The sequence below is a fragment of the Lates calcarifer genome, unplaced genomic scaffold (genome assembly GCF_001640805.2).
Source record: "Lates calcarifer isolate ASB-BC8 unplaced genomic scaffold, TLL_Latcal_v3 _unitig_2021_quiver_1052, whole genome shotgun sequence".
NCBI lineage: Eukaryota > Metazoa > Chordata > Actinopteri > Centropomidae > Lates > Lates calcarifer.
The window spans coordinates 1-20,027 of record NW_026115927.1 but is presented as its reverse complement, the minus strand read 5'-3'; the positions used below and the strand labels follow the sequence as shown (position 1 = coordinate 20,027).

General features: G+C 48.6%; 1 protein-coding gene across 1 annotated transcript; it reads left to right on the top strand.

Moving 5' to 3' along the window:
• Nucleotides 1-1,064: 1,064 nt before the first annotated feature.
• Nucleotides 1,065-19,821, top strand: LOC108891781 (cullin-9-like). Its single transcript, XM_018689101.2, is given in 30 exon segments — nt 1,065-1,268; nt 3,050-3,748; nt 7,964-8,118; nt 8,345-8,959; nt 9,206-9,347; nt 9,432-9,622; nt 10,267-10,453; nt 10,533-10,784; nt 10,888-11,086; nt 11,169-11,370; nt 11,667-11,857; nt 11,937-12,133; nt 12,392-12,540; nt 13,194-13,282; nt 13,366-13,471; nt 13,549-13,776; nt 14,431-14,521; nt 14,632-14,803; nt 14,919-14,964; nt 14,966-15,025; nt 15,127-15,222; nt 15,317-15,492; nt 15,755-15,888; nt 16,017-16,202; nt 17,152-17,181; nt 17,901-18,037; nt 18,186-18,368; nt 19,038-19,195; nt 19,306-19,504; nt 19,625-19,821. Coding segments are annotated over 30 exon segments (5,541 nt in total). The 5' UTR covers nt 1,065-1,126; the 3' UTR covers nt 19,754-19,821.
• Nucleotides 19,822-20,027: the final 206 nt, after the last annotated feature.

Below are 20,027 nucleotides of genomic sequence, written 5' to 3'. Positions count from 1 at the left end.
TTTCTACTTGAAAAGTCTCGTTGGTTTCACTAAAAACTCAGTGATTAAACTGAAAGTGTAAAGTTGACTGTTTTATTTAATGTTCCTCAGCTCACCTCACTCAGTTTTCAGAGGCCAGGTGAAGCAGCGTGTTCTTTTTTACAGTGTGCAGTAAAATGTAAATGTGTCTGATAATCACAGAGCTGCTGCTGTGAAGTTCCCTCTGAACTGAAGTGAGACATTAAAGTGGCTTCAAATGGAAACACCAAAGTAAAAGTACCTCAGAATTGTTGACTAAAAGTGCTTAATTACTTTCCACCAGTGATAAAAACACGTGAGAAACGCTCTGTCTTCTTCTTCTTCTCTCGGATCTTTGATTAATGACATCTGAGTTTGAGTAAAAATTACTTTCACCAACTCGTCACCAAAACGTCAGCGCCCCCTGCTGTCCAGGACACGTGACTGCAGCTCCACAGTCATGGGTTCATCTCCAGGACTGGACTCCGACACCCACTTAGTACAGACACGAGGCAGGTTTTAACTCTCACACAATGCATGCTGGGATATCTGATTCACGTTAAAAACTTAATTTAATGAGCTCAGAAATAATACATCACAGTGACATCACCATGACATCACAAGACAAGAAGATTATAAAAATATAAAATAAAATGTTTTTATTTGTTGTTTGAAGAGAAAAACATTAAGAACAGATGCTGTGTGACATTAAAAGCAAGTTAATAATGAAGTGATAATGAATAAAAAGTGGATTTGATAAAAGAAAAAACGGTCAAACCAAACTGGAAATGTTCAGACATTCAGAGTCAGTGTGTTCAGTGATAAATAAACTGTTTTCTGGGAGAATAAATGAAAAAACAACAGTTAACACCGGTATCACTGATGATCAATGAAACATTCAGACGGTGAGTTCAAGGTTTTCTTCCGGTTAACTTCAGGTATGAGATGATTCCGAAGAACAAAGCAGGAATATATTTCATGTTTTATTGTTATATGAGTTTAAACAGCAGGGGGCGCTACGAAGCTTTCACTGCGGTTTGTGTTCCGCCAATAAACACGAAGAAGAAGAATGAGAAGTAGTCGACGAAGAAGACGCTGTCCGTGATGCTGTTCCTGTCACTGTGCGCAAATGCGCATCCAACAGCACAGACCTCCGGTGGATAACGAGAAAACAAACACTAGCAGGCTGGGAAACGACACGTTAGGGCGGAAGAGAAAACAGCGCTTGAGGGGGAAGACAGAAACCAAGGGGAAAGTCTGTGACACGGCAGGTAAGCCGGAGTCACCTGTTCTGGAGCTGTTTCTTGGGGCCGGAGCGTGTGTCAGCGGAGCCGCTTTCCTGCCTGACCCGGGCGGAGAGCTGGGCAGGCCCGCCCCGGCTCCTGAGCGCTGTCATCCATAGTTACTGTACACACAGTTCACCCCGACATGTGCCGAACGCCTGTACCGAGGGAATGATGCACCAAACTGCGTTTAAAAACCTGCTAATTAAGCACTGATGTATTGATTAACAACAAAATCTAATCTTAACATTGTATTTTGGATATTTTATGGGTTTATCGGATACACTCTTCAATACTGTACCAGTCTAACCAATCAGACCGCACTAAATCTAACAGAAGATTAACTTTTAAAGCTATTTTACTCGTTTTTAACAAAATTATTCCACTAAATAATGTTAGCGTCAGAAGGCAGATGGTGACATGAGGGTTCAGATGTTGACTTTCTCTATCTAGATAAAGTACAGCTGGTGAATTATGTACATGCCGAATTAACGAGAAGATTCCTTAAAAATCCCCAAATGTCCTCAGTTGGTGTTTAAATCAAATCCTATCATGGCCAATAGTCAATGTTACTTAAAATCTGAAGATTTTGAAATGGAGTTTGGTGTGACGTTCTCTGTGCGGCGTGCATATGGCTAGCTATCAATAACGATTTAACAAGTAAACAGGTCGATAATGTGGACGAGATAAGCATTTAGCTAGTTAAGCAGGTAAAGATTAAGTTGCTCTGTTAAAGTGAGGAGAAGTTAGCAGCTAATGTGAACTGAAAACTCAGAACAGGAGCCGCTGCTAACATTAGCATCTGTGGCTAGCTTGTTATCTGTTGCGTTCAGGTAACGTTACAACATCAGGGGCCGGGCTATTTACTGGACATGAACAACTACATAACCGTTAACAAGCTGACTGCGTCGTTAACGGCCATGTAATGTCAGTAACAGTCACATGAGTGTTTAATAAATCAAAGTGTGTCGGTGTCATTGCTGCTGTACGGCCTCGGCTAACTCATGAGCAGTACAGACTCAGTGGTTAGTCAGAGTTTGACCAGGTATTAGACGGTGCCGTGCTGACGGTGGACAACACGCCCAGCAGCAGCTCATGCTGCTCAGCTCTGAGGCAGAAAGAGGAACCACGGCTCCACAAACCGAAAATGAAAATTCTCATTCACACTGAGAGCAGCAGGACGGTGGCACCCGACTAAACCCTGCAGCAATAACCAGCTTTTCACTGGACACAGAGGGTTCGGTCCGAGTGTCTGTGGATCCATCAGAGTCTGTAAATATGATCAGGATCAGGACCTGGACCTGGAACTGCTGCACAGGAGAAAACTAAACCTGATGTCCACAGGTCTCAGATCTGAAAGTTAAGGAAACAGGTGATGAAAAGAAGCAGGTTCAGTGGAAGAACAGAGGAAAGTGAAAGTGTCTGAAATACAGTTAGTTTATCAGACTGTAACGGACGAGGACAAGAACTGATCTGAGACCAGGACCAGACTTAGGTGATCAAAAAGACGTCAGATTCAGTTTTTAGATTTAAAGTTTCTGAGACAGAAAAACAACTGAGCATCAATTTAATCACAATTCATCAATTCATCTACAGATTCTTCTATTGATTATCAAGAGGTGATGTTCAGTTATCTCATGTCTCCTCCTCTGTCTCCTCTCGTGTCTCCTCCTCTGTCTCCTCTTGTGTCCCCTCCTCTGTCTCCTCCTCTGTCTCCTCTCGTGTCCCCTCCTCTGTCTCCTCCTCTGTCTCCTCTCGTGTCTCCTCAGCGACCATGGTGGGCGAACGCCGCAATGGGAACCTGCTGGTCCAGCTCGGCCCGAGGCTGCAGGCATATCCTGAGGAGCTGATCCGTCAGCGCCGCACCCATGATGGCCAGACGGAGTACCTGATTCGCTGGTGCCTCGTCACCATCGATGACGGCTCCAGCACCGGGGGTGGGGCCAGCGAGGCCGGAGGGACGGGCGGTGGCGGCTCGGGGGTGGGCGGGTCCAGCGGCTCCACATCTGGCGAAACCAAACCGGAGAACATCCTGATGTGGATGTCGACGGAGGACGTGTACGCCAACTGCCCCACCCTGCTGGGCAAGAGGAAAACGGACACACAGCGCCCCCTGCAGCCGCAGGAGAAGCAGCAGGGCGGCGAGATGGCCGACGGAGGCCAGAGGAGCGGCGGCGAGTTCCCGGCCGACGTCACCTTCGATGAGGTGGAGCTGTCGGACATGAAGGAGGACGTGAAGAACCTGGTGCGGCGAGCCCGGAAGCAGATGGCCAAGAAGAGCGACTTCTCCATCAGCATCACGCACACCATCCACGTCCTGAGCGCCTACGCCAGCATCGGCTCGCTGGTCGGCGTCTTCAAGGAGACGGGCGCCCTCAACCTGCTGATGGAGCTGCTGTGCAACAAGGAGACACAGACCAGACGTAGCGCCGGGAAGATGCTGCGAGCGCTCGCATCACATGACGCAGGTAAACACAGCTGCTTCCTGATCAACACACACACACACACACACACACACACACACACACACTGAAGAGCTCCACCCCCTCCACCACCAGGGGGAGTCCTGCTCTCTGATTGGCTGACAGATGTCTGTTAAAACCGCGTTCAGCCTAAAGAACAGAGCTGGGTTTACTGAGCTGCAGGTAACCATAGCAACAGGACTGATGCTGCAGGTGAAACTAAACCAACCTGCTGACATCACCTGTGATGTAAGGCAGGAAAACCTGCGTGAATAAGGTGCAGGCAGCGACGGAGTCTGAGCTGATGGAGGAGACGTAGTGAAGTTTATTCTCAGCTGTCAGCACTGAAAGGTCTGTTTGTCTCGTTCACTGTCTGTGGGCGCTCCTGCAGCGGGTCAGCTGACCGACTGAGAGATGATCAGCTGATCAACTGAGAGATGGTCGGCAGCTCTTTGATTCCTCTGGTTTCTCTGCTCAGGTAGAGACAGGAAGTCCTGCTGAGATGATCACAGACTCACCTGTCTCCACCTGTCTCGTGTTGTTTGCAGTCGTTCGTGTGGTTGTTTTCTCTTTCTCTGTGTACTCGAGGTGTCCAGTTCACTTCTAGAGTTTCAGCCCGGTCTCCTGACAGGAAGCTGGACTAACCAGTGGGGGGGTGTGTGGCCTCAGGTTACCCATAACACCCTGCTCTGTTTGAAAGGCCGTCGTCAGTCCAAACATCTCACACTGTGAGAGATTATTCAGATTTACTCCTGATCAGACGGTCGGTGCGTTCAGGTTCATCAGTTCATCTCTGACTCAGTGTGTGACAGTTAAAGACAGTAAGGCTGTAACGACCCATCGATTCAGTGATCAGCATGGATCAGTCTGGGTCTGTGCTCTGCTACAACACGTCAGCTGGATTCATCACTGCTTTTATTAAACACGGAAACACAGGCTGCTGTGGACCGCAACCAGACCCGGCTCCAGACCCGGCTCCATACCCAGCTCTCAGTTCTCTGCAGGTCTCTCCAGGTCTCTGCAGGTCTCTGGGGGTCTCTGTGCGGAGGTGAACTTGTCAGGATTCCTACAGAGCTTTTTAAGAGTCAGATCCTTTTAGTTTAACCAGAAACATCTCTATATATCAGCACCAGACTCCATTGACAAAAACAGGGATTTAACCAGGAGCTGCTGGAATACCACTGCCTCCATCTGTCAGTGTGTCTGTTACTGTCTCTGTTGCACTTTTACTGCTGAGGCTGAGGATACCTGTGTACTTTACTTTGAATGCAGGACTTCCCTGGTAAAGTATTTGTACTTGTTTTGGTACTTTTACTGTAGTATTTGAGTACTTGTAATGACCAGCTAACACTGAGTGGAGACATGTGAACAGTGGTTGTGTAAAGCTTGGTGTCTCTGGATTTTTGCTCTTCTCTCATTGGTCACTTCACTGCTGTCACCGTCTGGTCTGTGTGTGTCTGTGTCCTCACTGATTGTTAAACACTGTCAGACTCTCAGCGTCCTGCTCCGTCCAAGCCGAAGCTGTGTTAAAATTTCACATACCGACCTTATTTCCTCCTCCCTGCTCCGTCACTGCCTGCTGTTTATTCTCTCGTTTTTTGGTCACGTGAAGAAAATCCTGGGCGAGGAGTAGCTGAGAGTTTTTCCCATGAGTCATCAGGAAACAAAGACACGAGCCTCGTTATAGATCCACATCACACAGAGCAGATAACACGAACCCGGAGGAGAGGTCTCACTCTGACCACAGATCAGTTAAACGTTGGTTTAAACCAGCGCAGCAGAGAGACGCTCTGTGATTGGATGGGAGGGTGGAGTGGGTGGAGCCAGCTGCTGCAGAGATCCTCTATTAAAGACAGATTCAGCTTCATGAAGAACTAAGTACTCTGTTCATGTACAGTAATCAGAGTACAGGGGAACAGGAACAACACAAACAGACTGCTGCTGTTTTTACCTGAACATGAACAGCCTCAGTCTCCTCTCAGATATTTTCCTGTGTGTTCTCTGGGAGAAGATGAGGATGGTAGGTGTACGTATTCAAATGAAAACCACTTGGTCATATTAGAGTTTTTGACGTTGATCTTGTGTAGATGAAGTGTTGATTTATGTCTTCTTGTTTTTTCAGTAGGGCTGGGTTTGATTTAGCTGTTTTTATTTGTCCTAACAAGCTGGAGTCTGTCAGTCGCTCTTTCTTTTTATTTCTGAATCACCTGGTGTAACGGAGCGCTGTCATTGGTTGACGTTTTGGTTGAGTCCCTGATGTTTCCTCTCTGACTCTTCACTGTCAACAACAACAAAACAGTCATCTTAGATAAAAGAAATATGAATAATAACAGCTCCAATAAGAACAGACAGATAATGTCTCTACAGCAGATCATCCTCAGAACGACACTCAGTGTGACATGAATACAGAACACAACAATGCTGAAGGTCGTGGACATAGTTTAGGATGTTTGTGGGACAGTTTGTGGGACAGTTTGCACCTGAGGAGGCAGAGACCGACCACCAGGATCCTTTGACCCAGAGCCTCAGACAGAAGAGTTTATTCAGTGTGAACGCTCAGAAAAATCCACCTCCTTGTGGAAAAAGCAGTAGTGTTTGTGTTGTGTGTGAAAGAACTCAGCTTGAAAATGAATCGTGTGGAAAAAATCTCACTCAGTGTGAAAATACTGTAAGATTAACTAAAGAGAACGGAAACTAACAAACACATGTAGTCACCTAACACTAACCCACAGCTACTGAGGTGTGTGACGAGTTCAGGACAGTAAAAGCTGTTTTACTGAATGAACCTTTACAGTTTAAGCTGCTTCATGTGTCTGCAGAGGAACCAGGTCATGAATCATTTCAACTCAACCTTTACATAATGAAAATCAATCCAGCTTGAACTGAAAGTCTCACAGTGATGATAACATATCTGCTCTGTGTTTGAGTCCTGACTGTGAAGACAGCTGAGCTCTGAAGGCCTGAAATGATCCTAAAATACTTCACTCTCATCTCAACATCCAAAGATTCTGCTGCAGGAAACAGATCAAGGCAGCAGCATCACAGAGACTCAGACTCTGTCTCAGACTCTGGAGGTTCACATGGGTCCACTTTACTGTGGGAGTCTCTGAAACAAACTGGACCAAACAGGAAGTCAGATTCAGACTGTCCCATGTCAACCAGGAAATGACATCATCACCCTTTTCTTAGCAGCCAGGAGATGAAGAGGCGACTCAGTCATCATCAGCTGAAACTGAGCTTCAGTCAGTTTCATTTATTCATTAAACTTTATTTTACTTGAAGCTGCAGGAGAATTAGACTCAAACAAACAGATAAAGTTCAGTCCTGTCGCAGCTGCAGAACTTTTACTCAGTAGATATGAATGTGAATAAATGACGGCCTGTGAGAACAGTGAGGTGACACACATACGTAAAAGTCAGAGAAACACTGAGTGCTGTTCTTCTTCCTTCTTGTTTCAATGATCAAAATGTCTCAGAGAGGAAGTTGAGTTCACTCGGTCACTGCCTGGGACCAGAGAGAGGGAAAACTGACCCCACGAGACACGACTGTACGTTTACTGAAGAGGGACGATGATGACGTCTGTTTTTACTGCAGCGGCTTTAAAGCTGCACACGATGATATTTTGGTATCAGACGTAACAAACACAAACACAGTGATTGGTCAGAGTGTGACCAATCAGAGAAGGATACGTTGTGAAAGATGAAACCAGGAAGTGAATGTGGGCGTCTGTATGATTGTGTCCTAAGGTCTCTGAAAACTGCAGTAGTGTGGACGCCAAGTGTAACCATGGCGACAGGGATGAGTTTTAAAGCTAAAGCTCATTAGCCTCTGTAGAAACAGTGAGACCTCGCTGCTTTTCACAGGTCTCTGTCAGTCACATGACTCCTGTGGTTTTAAAGCTTCTCACCCTGAGAGCAGCGAAGCAGCATGAGTCGACTGTTTCTCCGTTGCTTCACTTTTTAATTCTGCTGCTGCAGATCAAACCTCCGCCCACATCCCCGAGTCCTCCGCCTGACGGAGACGAGTTCCCCACACTGAGTCCTGACGTAGACCCCTCTGGTCCTGGAGGACTGATCCATAATGAAACACTTTATAAAAACTCTGAGCAGTTTGCTGTTTGAAATGTTTCCTGAATCATATCGAGCTCAGTCACTGTAACAGACAGGTGAGCTCGTCCAGGTGAGTCAGGTGTTGACGGTGTGTTGTCTGTGTCCTCTGCAGGAAGTCGAGCCTACGTGCTGCTGTCTCTCAGTCAGCAGGACGGCATCGAGCAGCACATGGACTTTGATAACCGCTACACTCTGCTGGAGCTGTTCGCTGAGACCACGTCATCGGAGGAGCACGGCATCTCCTTTGAAGGCATTCACCTGCCGCAGGTAAACACCTCACCTCTGCTCTGACAACACCTGTATATGAACAGCCCGATGTCAGACGAGGACCTGACGTCCTCCAGGTAAAGACAGGTGTACCACGCTGAGGCTGAGCTCACCTTAAATCTCACCTTTCACCGTTGAACACCTGGACATACCTGCTGTGACGTCACCATTAGTCTGGAGCCAATCAGAGCGCAGTATGAAGCTGTTTAATGTTCTCTGTGTTCAGATTCCTGGGAAGCTGCTGTTCTCTCTGGTGAAGCGTTACCTGTGCGTCACGTCTCTGATGGACAAACTCAACACGGCGGGGGCGGAGTCAAGCTCTGACAGACAGGACGCCAGCCCCTCCCCCGCCTCCACCTCCTCCTCCAGCACCGCCCACCAGACGGAGCACCTGCGGGTGCAGCGGGAGTTCGACTTCACCATGGCCATGGCCAACCTGATCTCGGAGCTTGTCCGGGTGATGGGCTGGGACCGGAACCGCCAGCCCCCCGATGGCTCCACCCACCGCCCCGGAGGAGGCGGGGTCTGTGGGGAGGAGCAGGCGGACGAGGGGTCCCGCCCCGTCCTCAGGTCCATCTTCCAGCCTCGGTTCTGCGCCTCCCCCGTCACTATCACCGCCAGCTCCTCTGTCGCAGCGCCTGTTGCCACGCCACCAAAGAAGAAGACAGGAAATGGATTCAAGACGCGCTCTGACTTCGCCAGCCGCTCGGCCTATGTGGAGTATGTCCAGGACAACCTGAAGAGCGGCATGATGGTCCGCATGCTGGAGGACTACGAGGAGGTGAGCGCCGGGGACGAGGGAGAGTTTCGCTACAGCAACGACGGCTCGCCACCTGTTCAGGTGAGGAAACGCCCACACCACCTGTCGCAGAAAAGCAGCAAAACCAAAGAAAATATTTAGTGGTTTTGTCAGAAAAATGGAAAAATGGATGAATTGTTTATCAGAATAGTTGCTTATTAATTTTCTGTTGATGGAGCTGATGGAGGCTGCAGCTCCTCCTGCTGGTTGGAGGAATATTTAAAAATACTAACTTGTCTCCGACCCCCACCTGTCCTTTAACGTGCTCTGTGTCTGTGTGGCGTTCAGGTGTACTGGAACTCCCTGTCCAGGACTTACTGGGTCCACTGGCACATGGTGGAGATCCTGGGCAGCGGCAGCAGCAGTCAGGCCGAGAAGGAGACGCAGGAGAAAGCCTCGTCTCTCACAGAGACGCTCAAACTCACCGCAGGTAACACTCAACCCCTGACAGTTTACCTGACCGTCCACCTGTCTGCACACCTGTCTGACACAATGTCTTCCTCTTGTCCCTCAGTGAGCCAGACGTTCTTCTCGAAGCCTCCCGGCGGCCTCTACTCTCTGCCCTACCTGTCTGAGGGTCTGCAGATGGAGCCCACGGCTCTGAGCAGAGCCGAGTGGTGGGAGATCCTCTTCTTCATCAAGAAGCTGGAGCCCAAACAGCAGCAGGAGGTCAACGGCGTCCTGCTGCAGAGCCTCGACGACCAGGTAACACACACAGACCAGGAGGCATGCTGGGAAACTCAGGCTCTGAAGTGTTTCCAGTGTTTTTTCTGGATAACAAACCTCAGCCTGAATCTGTGACATTAGAGTTACTCCTCCTTCCCACGCAGCTCTGTGCCTGAACGTCTGTTCATTGCCGTGGAAACCTCCAGATCTCTGATGTGGTTTTCCTCAAATATTTAAAAAACCAGCAGAGTTTGGACAGACAGGAAGTTAGCATCAAAACAAATGAGCTTTCTGATAGCATATTTAGCTAACATTGGTAGCAGGCTAGCTAGGACTGCTGGGCTGCTGACACTGTCAGCATGTGTTGTGCTGACGTGTTACTGGTTGAGCCTGTTTCAGGTGTATATTCAGACAGGTGAATGTTTACAGAGTGAGGTGCAGCTCTATTATTACTGCACATGAATTTTCACTCACATAGGAAACAGGAGAAAATCTGAGGTGTTCACCTGCAGTTCAACAGAGGAAATAAGTCTGTTAGTTTCACCCAGTCTTAATCTGTAAAGGCCTGCTGCTTATTAACTCTGCTTTCTGTTCACACAGCGGATAAAGCAGGTTTCTTTAATCCCCTGCCCTGATGTCAGAAACACTAACAGACGGAAACTTTTTTCTGAATCTCCCTGCAGGACGGCGAGCTGGACGACTCGTCTCTGATCAGCCTCTCCGTCCCCGGAGACGTGGCCAAGAAGCTGCTTCACTACCTGAAGCAGAAGCTGCCATCATCGTGCCTGAGCGACCTGCTCTGCTCCCACGCTTTCTCCAAACACTACCTGAGGAGAGGAGGAGGATGTCTGGAGGACGAAGAGCTGCTGGGTGAGAAACGCCTCCAAACACAACGTCTCTCTGTTCATATCCAACAGCCTCAGTGAGTCTGACTGTGCTGTGTTTTCAGCTGAAAGCTCTCTGGGCTCGTCAGGTTTGGGAGGAGCAGGTGGAGGAGGAGGAGGAGGTGGAGGAGGAGCACAGAGCTGCTCGTCTTCATCGGCAGCCTCGGCCTCCTCTTCCTCAGCGATGGGCTCCGTCTCTAAGAAAGCAAAGAAGGAGATTCCTGCAGATTCAGGCCTCGGCAGCTCAGAGACGGAGAGCGAGCTGCCGACAGAGGACGACAGCAAATACCCCGATGACCTGGAGGATAAGATGAAAGGTGTGTGTGGGGGGACAGGTGTCCAGAGAGGGGAGGAGGGGGGGGGGGATAAAACTGTGAATGTGACCTGTGTGTGACCTCCTGTGTCCTGACCTCGCTGCAGTGTTTAACAACCCGCGAGTCCAGGGGAAGAAGACGGCGCTGGAGAAGCTGGGGGAGGTGGTGGACATCCTGAGGAAGGGGGGGTCGGGCTCAGACCAGGCCCAGCAGCTGGCCGCTGTCCTCTTCATCACCAGGCTGCTGGAGGAGAAGGGGTCCCAGGAGAAAAACTCCATGAGGAGCGACTCTGCCCAGACCATACGGTAAGGAGAGTGTTCCAGGAAATACACGGAGCCGGACCAGGACAGCAGATAATCTCTGAACCTCTTTCTTCTTCTCCGACAGGGACAAGGTGCTGAAGCTGCTGGTGGAGCTGCTGGGTTCGTCCTCCAAAGACCTGGTGGTCAGCACGCTGAGACTCACCCACCTCCTCATGCTGAAGTACGAGTGGAGGGTCTCCTTCGCCACAGAGGGCGGAGTTAAAGCCATCCTGTCCTGCATGCAGGAGTTCTCCTCCGTCACACACGTTCAGCAGCTGGCGCTCGCGGTGAGAAACCCCCCCCCCCGAGATTTACTGTGAATATGTACTGAGGCTTTAAGATTAGCCACACAGTAACACAGACACACTAACAGATGGAGGCAGTGGTATTCCAGCAGCTCCTGGTTAAATCCCTGTTTTTCTCTATGGAGTCTGGTGCTGATATATGGCGATCCTGTCCAATCATTTACACTCAAAAAGATGGAAAATAATAAATTGTTTGATCACAGGTTTTAACAGGTCACACATCATCTCTGACCAGTTTGACCTCTGACCTGTGTGTGACCCTCTGTTTCCTCTGTCAGACTCTGAAGGTGATCACTGGAGCCAGTAAACACGACCTCCGCAGCGTCGGCAGCAGTCTTCCTCTCTCTGAGTCCGGCACTCAGATGATGTTGGAGATCTTCGCCAGCATCGGCTCAGCCACGCCCGAGGGCTCCAGAGGCCTGCTGGGAGCCATCCCCGCCGCCATCGACCTCATGCTCAACACTAAAGGGTAACGGACCACTGCTTCAGGTGTTTCTGTCTCTCTCTGTTTCCTGTGTGCTGATTGTCGATGTTGATGGTCTGTGCAGCTGCATGCTGTCGGTGCGTAACGGCCTGCTCGTCATCATCATGCTCATCTCCAACCATAAGAGCCTGGCGGAGCAGCTGGTGGCCTGCGACGTCACCGCCGTCCTCAAGAAGTGTCTGACTCTGTCCCGAGCCGAGACCATGCTCGCCATCATCGCCCTCAACCACATCTCCATGGTCCACAAGTTGGAGAGCAAAGGTGAGACAGGGAGACTGATCTGATCTGAGACCAGTCCTTTCTTCAGGTGTTAACCTGTGAGAGTGTGTGTAAAGCAGATGAGCCTGAGAGTCTGAGCTCAGGGCACAGAAACCCAGAGGTGCAGACAAAAGAAACGCATCAGATTAAAACATCTCTCAGCTTCATAATAAAAGCAGATTTAATGGTAGAGATTAGTTCTGTTGAACCTGTTGTGTTCACTGTGTTGTTGTGCTGTTGTTGTTTGTGTGTCTCCTGCAGAGTGTCGTGAGCAGCTGGACTTTAAAGACACGGAGCTGCAGATGTTGGTGGTGAGTCTGAAGGAGCTGACGGCCACGAAAGAGGTGATCCAGACTCTGGAGCAGCTGCTGTGTGACGACGCCTCACAGCTGGAGGAGGAGCGCAGCCAGGTAACCACACACACACACACACACACACACCACACACACACACCGGTCATTTACCTGCTGATCCAACACCTGTGTTTTTTAACCTCATCATAAAAACTTGCTGCTGTATTTTAATGATCGTGATAATTTAGTGACTTCATTAGTTGACACTAAATTAAAGTTCACACTAACAGATTTTAAAATCTAAACTAATGTAGAAAGACACTCGAGGACAGATCACGTCAGATTGTCACAGTGTGTGACGTCCAACACACCACACACTAACAGATTCACCTCCAACAACTCAGCTCCACATCTGACCACGTCAGAGGAAACAAACATGGAGGACGACCACGTCTCTTGTTTCTGTCCCATGTGATGATCCACAGAGAGCGTGTTCAGCTCTCCTCTGTGCCCCCCCCCAAACAGGATTGCTGATCAGAAATACTGACCATGTTTAATATTTATAATATATTATTTAGTCCAGATGGTCACACAGCTGCGACCCACCGTGTATTTTTACAACATGTCTGTCTCTGTGTTCAGGAAGCAGCAGCTTCTTCTGTTTCTGCAGCGCTGACGTCACTCAGGTTTAATCAACAAACGTCTCCAGCTGCCTGATTATCTGATCTTTTATTGATCCGTCTCTGTGTGTTTCTGATTTATTTGTGCAGGTGACTCACAGTCGTGACACCTACCAGGACCTGGTCCGTCTGATGGAGCAGCACCGAGCCGACCGGGCTGTGCAGCTCTCCATCCTCAGGTACTGACCAACCACAGGCTCATCTCTGTGTGACGTGTTGCTGTGGTGATGAAGCTCGTCTGATTGTGTTTTTTTTCCTGCAGGATCCTGAACAAGTTTCTGGAGAACTACCAGGAGGACGTGCTGCCGTGGCACGAGAGCATCGAGCCCTGCCTGTCCTCCATGACGGCCTTCATCAACGACAGAGAGGTCAGGACTCACAGCTGAAAGCAGAGAAACAAACCTGCTGTTTGACACACATTAACCTGCTGTGATTGGTCCAACAGGTGGTTCAGCTGTTCATCCGCTTCCTGTACCGGCTGGCGTCTCTGAACAAAGACTACGCGGTGGTGATGTGTCGTCTGGGAACCAAAGAGGCTCTGGTGAAAGCTCTGGACAAACACAGCACCAACCTGCTCCTGGTCACTGAGCTCCGAGACCTCATCACGGACTGTGAGAAGTACGCCAGCCTCTACAAGAAGATGACCACCAGCGTCCTCGCAGGGTGTATCCAGGTAAACCACTGAGCCAACAGAGCTCTGCAGGACTGACCCTACAACCAGGAAGTCAGTTAGCACGTTAGCACTTCCTGTTGCTAACGAGTGTCTAAATGAGACTACAGAGGTTGTCGGGGACGTTAACATGAAAACCCATCTACTCACCAGTCCACCTTTACAGCCTCGTTGTGTTTCTACTCACGCTCTTTCAAACTCTCACTAACTTTCTAAGAAGAAAGGCTTTTGTAGAAGAGCTCAGAGCTAAATGAAATGACCAGTTGGAAGCTTAGTGGTGGAGACGTTGACGTCATGTGACCGTGGTGTAGTTGGTTTATAGCCTAACATTAGCGTCTTACTTCAAACATCAGAACAGTGGTGTTCATCTGTGAAGATGATCTGATCAACTAAACCTGAAGGATCAGAAACTTTGAAACACAATGAAAAAATCCCATTGTCTTATTTACCTGATCACGGAAACAGCATCTTTGTTTCGTCCTGTGACGCCTGCAGAGTGTTTGGTCTTTAAACTTGAATATCTGAGACCTGCTTCATGCTTCATGATCAAAAATGGAGAAAATCAATAAACTGTGTAATTAGAAGTAATTATCGTGATCACCTGTTAATCAGGTCACAGGTGATCATTAATGACATTTTTGTGTTTGAAACCATCAGATGGTGCTGGGTCAGATCGAGGAGCATCGCCGCAGCCATCAGCCAATCAACATCCCCTTCTTTGACGTGTTCCTCAGGAATCTCTGCCAAGGTCTGACAGCTGACTGTAAATAAACTACACACATGGAAACATGTTCATTTACTTTTCTGTGAAGCCTGTAGCTCAAAGATCCTGACTGACGTCATTGGTGTTGTGTTCAGGGTCCAGTGTGGAGCTGAAGGAGGATAAGTGCTGGGAGAAGGTGGAGGTTTCGTCCAATCACCATCGAGCAAACAAACTGACCGACAAGAACCCGAAAACATACTGGGAGTCCAACGGCTGCACGGGCTCACACTTCATCAACATCTACATGCACAAAGGAGTCGTCATCAGGTAAAACCCAGGTCACGCTCCTCATACCTGGACACACAACACCCACACCTGTTAACACTCACACCTGCGTTAGCACTGCAGCAGACTGATCAGCCTCTGTCGTGTTGTTGTGCAGACAACTCGCCATCCTGGTGGCGAGTGAGGACTCGAGCTACATGCCAGGCCCGGATCCTGGTTCTGGGAGGAGACGACCCGACCAACATCAACACGGAGCTCAACACAGTGAGTCTGTCACTGATACTGAGCTGCTCAGAGGTCAGAGGTCAAACATCAGAAACAGAAAGGTGTTGCAGTCAGCTGAGGTCTTATTGTCTCTTGTGCAGGTGAACGTGACTCCGTCGGCCAGTCGAGTGGTTCTGCTGGAGAACATGACCAGGTTCTGGTCCATCATCCAGATCAGGGTCAAGAGATGTCAGCAGGTCAGACTCTGAGTCCAGCTCTGGTTCTGTTTGGTGGATCTCCTCCTGTAGGATCCTGACCCCCCTGACCCCCGCCCTCTCCTCTCTCTAACAGGGTGGTATCGACACCCGGGTCCACGGGTTTGAGGTTCTGGGTCCGAAGCCGACGTTCTGGCCGGTGTTCAAGGAGCAGCTGTGCTGTCGGACCTACCTGTTCTACAGCACCAAGGCCCACACCTGGTGTCAGGAGGTGATGGAGGACAAGACGCAGCTGCTGCAGCTCTTCAACAAGTACGAGAAACAAGAGGAAATACTGCAGTAATACTCTGAGTACTACGGCTGCTACTGCAGCTTCATTAGCAGGAATATTACTGTCGGTGCTGTTTGCAGCTCAGAGCAGGTCGATGTCTCAGAAGCAACGTGACTCAAAGATGAACTCATCAGAATTTGGTGGTCAGAGGTCAAAGGTCACTGTGACCTCACAAAACATGCTCTAATAAACTCTGTGTGTGTGTGTGTGTGTGTGTGTGTGCGTGTGCGTGTGCGTGCGCAGACTGAACAGCGCTCTCAGACATGAGCAGATGTTTGCGGATCGTTTCCTGCCGGACGCTGAGGCGGCTGAAGCTCTGGGTCGAACCTGCTGGGAGGCTCTGATCACCCCGATCGTCCACAGCATCACACTGTCAGGTATACACACACACACACACACACACACACACACACACACCATTTTCACCATAAATAAATCTCATCATCTGTATCAGTCCTCATAGAGGACAGCAGTTCAAGCCCACACACTCTCTCTGTTTACCCAGAATCCTCGGTGTCCAGCCCTCTGTCCTGGCTGCTCAGTGAGTACCTGGATAACGCCGAGTCGGCCCGCCGCTGTAAGAGCCGGGCGGCCATCTTTAACTCCAGAGTGAGACGTCTCACTCACCTGCTGGTCCATGTGGACACGAGCCGACCGGACGGTGAGGAGCTGAAACCGCCCGTCAAATCCAGTGAGTCTGAGACACCGACACACAACAAACACCGACACAAACACAACAAACACAGACACAAACACAACAGACACCGACACAAACACAACAAACACCGACACAAACACAACAAACACGACACAAACCACCGACACAAACACAACAGACACCGACACAAACACAACAAACACCGACACAAACACAACAACACAAACACAACAAACACCGACACAAACACAACAACAGACACCGACACAAACACAACAAACACCGACACAAACACAACAAACACCGACACAACACCACAACACAAACACAAACACAACAAACACCGACACAAACACAACAAACACCGACACAAACACAACAAACACAACAAACAACAACACCGACACAAACACAACAGACACCGACACAAACACAACAAACACCGACACAAAGCACAACAAACACCGACACAAACACCGACACAAACACAACAGACACCGACACAAACACAGGAAACACCAGACAGCACCGTGTCAAACAAACAATTGCTCCAGTTTATTCCTGCTCTCGTCTGTTGAGATGTAGTTTTCAGTTTTCATAATCTGCTGGAATTAAAGTAAAAAAACTAAAATAAGACCAACTTCTTGTCTTTCTCTGTGAGTCAACAGACAGTTGAAAGACTGGAAGCAGGGGAAAACAGTTAGCTTAGCTGTGTCAAAAAGGAAACTCCCACCTCCCAGCTCCTCTAACACACTGATAACATGTTAGAGCTTGTTTGTTTCATCTGTTAAAAAACCAATGTAGAGCTCCAGGCGTCACGTACATCATGTTAGCAGGAAAAGCCTGAGCAGAAATGAACAGCATCAGCATGAGGATTATTTTGTATCAACATCAGCTGGAAAGACAGAAGTTTGCGTCGTGCTGAGGATGAACACTGAGGTTTTTTACTCCTCCATGTTTAAAGAGTTTATTTTGTTTTCAGAAGGTCTCAACAGAAGCAAAGAGCTGAAGAGTAAGTAAGAGCTGAGTTCAGAGGCGGTCTGCTGCATTCTGTTTGTTTACGCTGCTGCTCTGTGACATTTCATGTGTCCAAATGAGGACAGGAAGTTGTTGCGTCGCCTCCTGCTGTTTGACCTCTGAATTGTCAAACAACAGATGATCTGCTAACACTGAAGTTTAAGTTTGGTTTTTGGCTGTGATTCAATCTTTAAAAACTCCTCACAAATATATAGTTTCATTCATAAAAAGTCTCTGATTGCCTAAAACAGTTTTTATCAAACAGGAGGAATTTTGTTGGGGACTATTTTCAGTGGCGGATGAATCCACATTTGGTGCCGTACTTAGAATTTAAACTTTTTTAAATTAAAAATTCTCTGATGATTTGTGACGTAAACATCCAGCAGGGGGCGTCAGTCGACACTTTCTCCTCCTCGTCTGAACCGACTGAAACATTCAGCTTCAAAAAAACAAACCTGAATCATCAGGTCGCGTTTACACTCCATCTTTTTCTTTCAGTTTGGACTGCTCTTATTTTCACTGCAGACTTCCTGTTCCCATTGTAGTCACGACACTGATGTGATTTCTTTTCAGATGGAAAGGAAGGACAGAGCAGAGGCACGGCTTTATCTTTGTGTTTCTGGCTGCTGTTTCATTTCCGTTTCATTTTTCTGGTCAGATTCATCAATGACGATCTTCATCCAGAAAATCAGCCTTTTTCATTTTTTCTTCCAGACGGCAAAGAGGGTAAAAACAAAGACACCGCCGCTGCCTCTTCTTCCTCCTCATCTTCCTCAGCCAAGCCCAAAGTGAAGAGCAGCAGCAGCATCGCAGGCATCGCCCTCTGTTGGCAGGGGGTGGTACAGCGGCAGGTAAGAAGACCATGTTTGTTGGTCTATTGGTGCTACAGGTCAATATCACTGGACCATCGTGAGATTTGGTCCAGATGAGATTTTTGTCCTTTGAGATGTTTTTGGTGAAAAGAATATTAAGGTATATAAATGACCCCGCCCCCTTCAGGTAAAGAAATTCCTGGAGTCGAGCTGCAGTCTGCTGGATTTCGTGGAGCGTTACCGGACTCTGTACCTGCGGCTGAAGAACGCCATGGAGGAGCTGTTTGGACAGCAGACCGCCTTTGTCCTCGCCCTACGACACGGCTTCTCTGCTGCACTGCTGCAGCTCTCCATCCTCAAAGCTATGCATGTAAGTCCTGACAGGGTTAACTCTGGTCTAAGTCTGATTTAAGTCTGATTTAAGTCTGATTTAAGCCTGGCTTAAGAATGAAGCAGGTTTTTTGGTAGGTTTCCTGTGTATATAACAGGATGTGCACGCACCTACCTTTAAACCAAAGATGAAGTCAAGTTTAAACCAGACTATAAACCCTTCTTCAGACATGTATAAACCAGGTTAGCAGCACTTGAGTATGTGAATTATGGATGATCGTTAACCAGGCTAAAATCAGGTGTGAACACCATAACTCTGGTTTAAACAGACTTACCACAGCTCTCCATCCTCAGAACCATGAACATGACTCCTGTTTAATGCCTCTTAGTCTGGGTTAACTCTGTCTTAACCCGACAGTCAGCCCTCAGGACCGTGCATGTACAGTAAGCCTCCACGACAAGATTAAGCCTGGCTTAAGTCAGGTCTCCCTCCTTGTAGCCTTGCTCATAAATCTGCCAGGATTTTTTAGGTCGGTCTCATGTGTTGCTCTAGACCAACTCTGGTTTAAGCCAGACTTAAAGCTCTGAGTCTTCAGAGACATGCAAATAATTCCGGTCTGACCCTGCTTCTTGTTTCTAACCCAGGTTTTTCTCAGGTTAAACTTCGGTTGTAGTTGATGTGTGATGACAGTGTTTTCTCTGTGTGCAGGTGAGCGAGCGTTTCGCTCAGTACATCGATCAGATGATCCAGGCGAGCGGCGCGGCGTCCGGCAGCGTGGAGACTCTGGAGCGACTGCAACAGTTTCTGGAGCCAATGCTCTTCCTGTCGGGCCTCGAGCTCGCCAACACCTTTGAGCACTTTTACAGGTCTGAACGCCATGAAACCGACACAGCTGCAGTTAGAATAACAGACTGCTAACAAATGTTACATGACAGTGGAAGGTATGAAACCCCACTGACGTCTCCTCTTTCCTCAGGTACTACCTGGGCGACCGGCTGCTGGCTCAGGGGAATGTGTGGTTGGAGAGCGCTGTGATCGATCATATCGGCAGCTGCTTCCCGAGTCGCTTCCCTCAGCAGATGCTGAAGAACCTGAGCGAGTCGGCCGAGCTGCAGCAGGAGTTTCACCTGTACAGGTTGCAGCAGCTCGACCGCCGCCTGCAGGAACACGACCAGGTCCGCAAAACCCCACAACACCTTCTCATGGTTATTTCAGACAGGTGCAGATTTTAACTGCCAGTGAAAAGATTCAAAGTGTTGTTTTAGGTGCAGTTTGTCCTTTTCTTGTTGCTGTAGATGATGGAGGAGGAGTGGGGCGGAGTCAGAGGAGGAAGCAGACGTCCAGGTTCTGGTTCTGTCTCCACGTTGCTGGGCTGTCTCCTCGCTCTGCTTCCTGGACGAACCAACAAAACATTTTCCAGCTGAACTCTGCTCCTACCTGAACCAGTTCACCCAGTTCTACACTCACAGTCAGTACCAGTTTCCCCAGAACCACTTCAGTCTTACTTCTGTTACAACTTAGGCTAAACTCTAACCAGTCTAATTTGGACTTAATTCACTTCTACAGTGTTTCTGCTTTAAACCAGGTTTAAGTCTTCTTTCTTGTTTAAGTTGTATTTCTGTCTTCTGGTTTGTGTTGGAAGTGTGTACATTCAGCAGTCAGGACCTGCTCATATCAAACCTAATGATCAGTGTGTGT